The 7,014-nt window shown below is 40.7% G+C and overlaps 1 protein-coding gene across 1 annotated transcript; it reads right to left on the reverse strand.

Moving 5' to 3' along the window:
- Positions 1 to 6,227: 6,227 nt before the first annotated feature.
- On the reverse strand, positions 6,228 to 6,746 carry LOC142436579 (translationally-controlled tumor protein-like). The gene has a single exon (XM_075540142.1). It carries the CDS (start codon positions 6,744 to 6,746, stop codon positions 6,228 to 6,230), a length of 519 nt encoding a protein of 172 aa, XP_075396257.1.
- Positions 6,747 to 7,014: the final 268 nt, after the last annotated feature.

The following is a 7,014-nucleotide window of genomic DNA, read 5'->3' on the forward strand; positions in this document are numbered from 1 at the left end:
TATGAATGTAAGGAACATAGTAACAGATTTAGGAATGTAAGGAATGTAGTAACAGATTTAGTGAATCCAAAAACTTCACTGTACATATGAAAAACCCATATTGCAGAGAAGCATTAGGAATTATGACAAAGCTTTATAACTCTTTAGTAGTGTGTGCGCTCAATTTTCTCATCTGCTGACTTCTATAGATGCAACATAAATTTTATGGATTATTAATTTTACTTATATACAAATATTTTTATGACCTCACCAATATATAGGAATTTGGTAATGTTTTATACACTATTTTCTAAAATTTTATTAAAGAATATATTAATAATCCTGTACCACTATTTTCTGAACATATATACTTTTATATGAATAAATACTTGTGGGGATCTAGCTGTCATATGGTATGTGTATTTATAACAAGTTAATATCAACTCGTTTTTAAGTAACTGTGAAATTCTGTGATCCAATTAGTAGTGTTTCAATGTAGTTTCTGCTGGAATCACACAGGCTACTTTCTGGATGAACTCAAAGTACTATTTTTGTTAGTGGTACCAGGAAAGGGCATTCTGGAGGTGAATCACTGTACAAAAACACCATATATGTTGAGGTGATGAATTTGTCTATAGCAATCAACTAGAACAAAGTCCAACATGCTTTAAGGTGTCAAAGACCCCACAGACAGCCTGGTCTCAATCTAGGACACAAAAGTTTTCTTTTGTTTTCCCAAGAAGAAAATATGACTTTTCATGATCCATGTAAATGATGTGGCTGCTAATCTTAGAAAACATGGTTACTGATTGATAGCATGTCCAATGCACTGTTACTGGTAAAAAACAGACTTGGACATGTGCTTCTGAGCCAGTGGGTCACAGTAATCAGCCTTGTATATTTCACTTGACTACCATGTCTAAAGTAATTTTTATCTTCTTTGCACCAGTTTAAGTCTTTTTATGCCCAAACAGTAATCACAGTGACTAATACTGGATAATTGGAATGAAAGATTTCTTTTGTTTTGTTTTTAATCATTTTATCATACAACTCTTATCACAACCCATACATATATCAATCGCGTAAAGCACATCTGTACATGCATTGCCCTCATCATTCTCAAAACATTTTTTCTCCACTTAAGCCACTGGCATCAGTTCATCTCCCCCACCTCCACTCCCCCCACCCTCTTGAACCCTCGATAATTTAAAAATTATTTTGTCATATCTTACACTGTCCAACGTCTCCTTTCACCCACTTTTCTGTTGTCTGTCCCCCATGGAGGAGGTTATATATAGATCCTTGCAATCGGTTCTCCCTTTCCACCCCTTCCTCCCTCCACCCTCCCAGTATTGCCGCTCGTAGCACTGGTCCTGAAGGTATCATCCACCCTGGATTCCCTGTGTTTCCAGTACCGAACTGTACCAGTGTACATCCTTTTGTCTAGCCAGATTTGTAAGGTAGAATTGGGATCAGGATAGTTGCGGGGTAGAAAGCATTTAGGAACTAGAAGGAAGTTGTATGTTTCATTTTTGCTACATTGAAACCTAACTGGCTCATCTCATTCCTGCGGCCCTTCTGTAAGGGAATCTCCAATTGCCTGCAGATGGACTTTGGGTCGCCACTACGCACAGCACAGCCCCTTATTCACAATGATATGATTGTTTGTTCTGAGGATACCTGATACCTGATCCCTTTGACACCTCAGGACCACACAGGCTGGTGTGCTCCTTCCATGTAGGCTTTGTTGCTTCTGAGCTAGATGGCCACTTTTTTACCTTCAAGCCTTTAAGACCCCAGACCCTATATCTTTTGATAATCAGGCACCCTCAGCTTTCTTCACCACATTTGCTTATGCACCAACTTTGTCTTTGGCGATTATGCCAGGAAGGTGAGCATCATGAAATGCCAGTTTAATAGAACAAAATACTCTTGCATTGAGGGGGAACTTGAGTGGAGCCCCAATGGAATGAAAGATTTCTTATCCAACTGGGCATACTCAGGAATCTTGACTCCTCCTTCAAGATCCTGACTTCATTTTGTTTTCAATTTATTAGGTCTGATCTCGGCCCAACATTTTTGTATCTTCACTTCCACTTAGTTCATGGTTAATTGAGTTTATTTTTTAATGAGGAGGGTGCCATTTTATCACCTGGGGTTTCTCCAACCTAAACTTTCAAAATATTAAGGTCCAGTCTCCTGAAGGACAAATCACAGATCTTTTTTATTCAGGGAGTTTCCTGATATTTGTATATTTTTCATTTAGTCATTTTATGTTCTGGTGAATGCCAGGTATAGGTTTTTGTGTATGTGTGTAATTTATTGACATTTGCTCATTTCTCTTAGTTCAAAAATATCAGGTTAAGAAGTTTATTTATCTGAGATAAAAGACATACGTTTAAATACATATTTTTGATGAGGAAATTCTCCACTCAGAACTCTTTTCAAATGATTGAATTTCAGGGGAAAACATGGCTGCCTGAAAGACTCTTTTAGCAAACTCAACCAATCTCAGTCAGAATATAACTATAATGTATATTATTTTTATTCTCTTTTTAAAAAACTTTAATCTCCCACCCCGCCCAGATAACCCAGAACTTCATATAACAGCAAGTCCTTCAACTTGGCAACTAACCAGTGCTGCCATTTACCTCTTAATGACCTCCCCCTGATTAGAAGCGCCCCTTCCCCACCACTAAAACCTCAAGCCTCCATTCCTACTGGACCTCCATTTCCTTTCTGGGACCCCTGCATTGATGATGGCTATTTGGTGTGACACAGAAACCCAATGCCTCTCCACTATGTCCCATGTGACACTGACGCTTAAAGCTGCTAAACAGAGTGTCGCCCCCCCCAAAAAAAGGGGGTCACTTTCTTATAAACACAGTAACATTGATCTGTTGCGCTCTTCATGTACTATATAGGGAATTGATATGTTAATCTTTTAGATTACTTACTAGATATACTCTATCTATACCACCTTCACCACTACCTCAAGACACACCCCTCATTTTCTCAGTGACACCCTTTCACATAAACAATCAAGTACTAGAATACCTCTTGAAATTCCCTTTTCTAATTTATAAAAAAAACATTATACTTAGTCAGAAGACCACTTATGATTATAACATCGCTTAAACCCTACCCTTGTGCTAATATATCCTATTCTCTGTACCTACTCATCTATTAAGATTTCTTCATCTCCGCTCAACAATATTTAGTTATCTGTTATTCTCCTCTAACTCAAAGATCCAGCACCACATGACCTCAACACAGCCCTCAACCCTGCATACTACCTATATTTGAAGTAATATGCCACAACAATAATAAACTTCCATACTTAAGTAGCTTTATAATATATATATATATATATATGTATATATATATATATATATATATGTATATATGTATGTATATGCACCACATCTGGTATTTATATCTCTGGTTGTTGTCCTACAGTTGGCATGAGTGTATTCCTATGTCTATTCAGAATCTGTGAAGATTTTCTCTACTCAGTAGAAATGGGTATCCAGAGAGGATGTACTGGTTACCCTCTTTATATTTCCCATATCACCATGTTTGAAGCTTAGCTTTGCATATCTTTCCCACCAGTGATGCCTTATTGTTGTGTCACTGGTTGCACAGTGCATCTCAGTGCTTGGGCAGCTATATCATGATGCTTCTTTGGTAACCCCAGTGGAGTAGGGAATTTAGCCCTAGTGGTGCTTTGACAGAAACGTTTGATAGCTAAGGACATGGTCTGTGTGCTACTCCTACCAGTTACTTCACTGGGAAGGACAATGATATGTTTACAGCCTGAGAAACCATGAAAGGGGCAGCTACCTAGGGTGCTGAATGAACTCCATGAGAGGGGTCTGTGTGGGGTCGTATCAACAGTTATACTCTGGGCTCCAAACAGAAAGACAGCGCTTGAACACAGGTCTGCTTTGCATTGTTTGAATGACATTCCAGAGCACATTCACCATGCCTTACTCACCATAATCAGGGTGTCATAATTCTGAGGTCTTGTTCACCCTCTATCTTTTTGCCTTCACTGCCTTTGCAGTTGGTCTCTGGCATGCTTTCCCTGATGCAAATCTCATTTCCCTGAGGTGCGTCTTCTCTGTGTCAGCTTGGTCAGGCCGTGATACTCAGTAGATTGGCAATCATGCTACCTTGTAAATTTGAAGCCCTTGTTGTGTGAAGGCTTATTTGTTGGTCTGTGATCCCAAATTACTCTAGCAAAGAAGATGAGACTGCTACCATTGAGATTTAGCGCATTGGAAGTCCTAGAGAAGAGATCTTCTCAGTCGTACATGGGAGATGTGAGTGAATATAGAGCCAATAGAAGGGTGTTAATTTTTCTTATATATTATGGATATTGTCTTCCATTTGTATAAGTTCACCAGGGTGAGCTTATGTGATAAACCATGTCACAAATGTAGGTTGGAATACCAACCCTTTATCCAGTAAAGGACTAACACCTCTGGTTGGATGTCACCCTGATGGATGCCCTGCACGGTCTTTTATTTTATCTGTTAGCTAGGACATGTGTTAGTAAGCTTGTATGCACTTTCTCAAAGTACACAAGGAATGAGGGAGCAGAATAAGCACTAAGTTCTCATAACAAATGGCCTTACCCGGAAACTCAAGGTGTTGGTCCTTGAGAATGATTTGTCTTCACTTTCGGCAGTCCATGGTGCTGTCAATGTTTTCTGCCATTACTATATTCTAACACTTTGATTCTTCTTCAGTCTTCCTTTCTATGCACTGAAGAATGTATAACTTTCACATTCCTTGGTCACAGGAAATTGAAAATACTGTTTGCACACTTCTTTAATTTCCTTTTCTCAATTGTGTTTTAAATATATTACATGCCCTAAATCAATGACACTACAAGCAGAAGAATCATATGCTCCAAGGGGATGATTGATAAAGTTATCTGCATTAAAGTAAAAAAAAATCTGGAAGGTGAGAAGAGGTGAATAGAAAACACAGAGTTAGGGGTGGATGTGGGGGTCACACTTAACCCTAGCTCAATCTAAGAACAATTAGTTCTTATGACATTGCCCTGATCAGTATGTGCCCTTTTGAAGGAACCACAGGTGTGGGTGCTACAGCAAAGTGTGGTGAAGAAATGAGATGGTATCTTGCTCTCAGAAAGAATGGTGTCTGGGGTCTTAAGCTTTGTTTTTAAACAAGCAGTCATCTCAGTGTAACGTCAACTAAGTCCACATGGAGAAGAACACCAACATGCTGATCAAAGGATTGCCAATAGTCACATTCAAATGTAAGGAGAGAATTGTATCAGAGTTTAATTTTTTAACTCTGATTTTGAGAAGGCTGTGGATGACATTTGAAGGCCAAATACATTTGCGGGTTCTACACAAGGAATAAGCTTCTGGTGATTTCTCTCTGACCATAAATAAGGGATGGGAATAACCTGGTTATCAGACAGAGTATTAGAGAGATGATTATAGCAGATTGAAATAAAAAATCTGACTTGAAAGTTAAAAACTTGTTATTTGATCTCCCTATTGATACACTTTCACCTTAATCTTGTTTTTTAATACTTTCTGGTTTTGGTTTCCAAATTGAGTTTATTTCTTTACTGTTGTTGTTATTGTTGGCAGCCTTCTGAGTCTGTTATGGATCTTTCTATACATATTTGGTATGTAGAACCCAGTGTGGGTGACTCTATAGAAACTATAGCTACATTAAGGGTTCCTGGTGGGAGATAATGAGGAGTTGCTATCAAGAAATTTAAGCAAAAACAAACAAACAAAAAAGAAATATAAGCCAAAAGAAAATGTTTGAAACTGATAGTCATTTGCATGACAAGATACAACTATTGAATGATGTGATATCTGGATTAGTTCTCAAAATGGTTTGAGGAAAAAGAAAGAATCAGAAAATTCCAAGGCTTCTGCAGGCATACTTTAAAATCCTCAAGGTAACATCTTTGCTTTTCAACACTTTTTTTTTGTTGCATTTCCAACTCTTTATTTTAGTTTTGTTTAAATGCATTTTATTTTTAGACAACCTACACGACATTTTGTGTGTTTTTTTCTTTAAAAAAAAGCCTCTGCTCCAAAAAATCAAGGTCACCGCTCCAAGTCAAGGTCACAAGTCGACGCAGAGCTCATGATGGCATCAGTTCCGTTTGTCTCGGTCCTGGTGTCGTGTGGGCGGACCGCAGACAGCTAGGAGGAGGGGCGGTCGGGCGGTCGGTCGTGCGTTGCCCACTGTCAGCACTTCTCCATCTCTAAGCTGTCCTTGAAGAAGATCATGTACGGGGTCCCGCCGCCCTCGCGGTAGTCCAGCAGGGCCACCATGCCGTCGGGAATCGTGTTCTCGCCCTGAAAGAACTGGTACTTCTTGAAATTGGCGAGGATGTGCTTGATCTGCTCGGCAGCCCCGGTCATAAAGGGCTTCATGCGTTCCGGCTTCCGCTCCTCCAGCTTGCCTTTGAGGGATTTCATGTAGTCCTTGATGTACCTCTTGTAGGCCTCCTTGGTGAAGCTGGTCTCCTGCAAGTGATGGTTCATGACGATGTCCACGTCGGTGACCACCTTGTGCTCGGGCCCGTCGCCCTCGGGGCCTTCGGCGGACGCGTTGCCGCCGATGAGCGCGTCATAGATGTGGCCTTGGGCCCTGCGGACCATGGTACCCTCCACTTCCAGACACAGCCCGCCCGTGATCTCCCAGATCTTGTACACGTCAGAGAACAGCTCATCTCGGCTGATGAGGTCCCGGTAGATGATCATGACGGTGGCGAGAGGGCGGTGGCTGCGCTGGCTTCGGGCAGCTCGGAGCTCCAAGAGGACAGCGCTGAAGGGAGCGAAAGTTACAGTTGGCGCTGGGGGTGGGGCGGCCGGCGCAAGGGGAGGGGCATCTGGCAGAAGGGGCGGGGTGCTTTTCAACACTTTCAAGATGTCTTTTGAAGCAGATTTATCTACTGTCATGGTTCACTTGATCTCTTGACTTCTGCTTCCATGGGCACTTATTGTGCATGCAAGCAAGATGTAATCATTG

The sequence above is a fragment of the Tenrec ecaudatus genome, unplaced genomic scaffold (genome assembly GCF_050624435.1).
Source record: "Tenrec ecaudatus isolate mTenEca1 unplaced genomic scaffold, mTenEca1.hap1 Scaffold_4238, whole genome shotgun sequence".
Classification (NCBI taxonomy): domain Eukaryota; kingdom Metazoa; phylum Chordata; class Mammalia; order Afrosoricida; family Tenrecidae; genus Tenrec; species Tenrec ecaudatus.

What these genes read in the sequence shown, in the direction of transcription:
- LOC142436579 (XM_075540142.1), bottom strand. Translation starts at nt 6,746, where the DNA reads ATGATCATCTACCGGGACCTCATCAGCCGAGATGAGCTGTTCTCTGAC.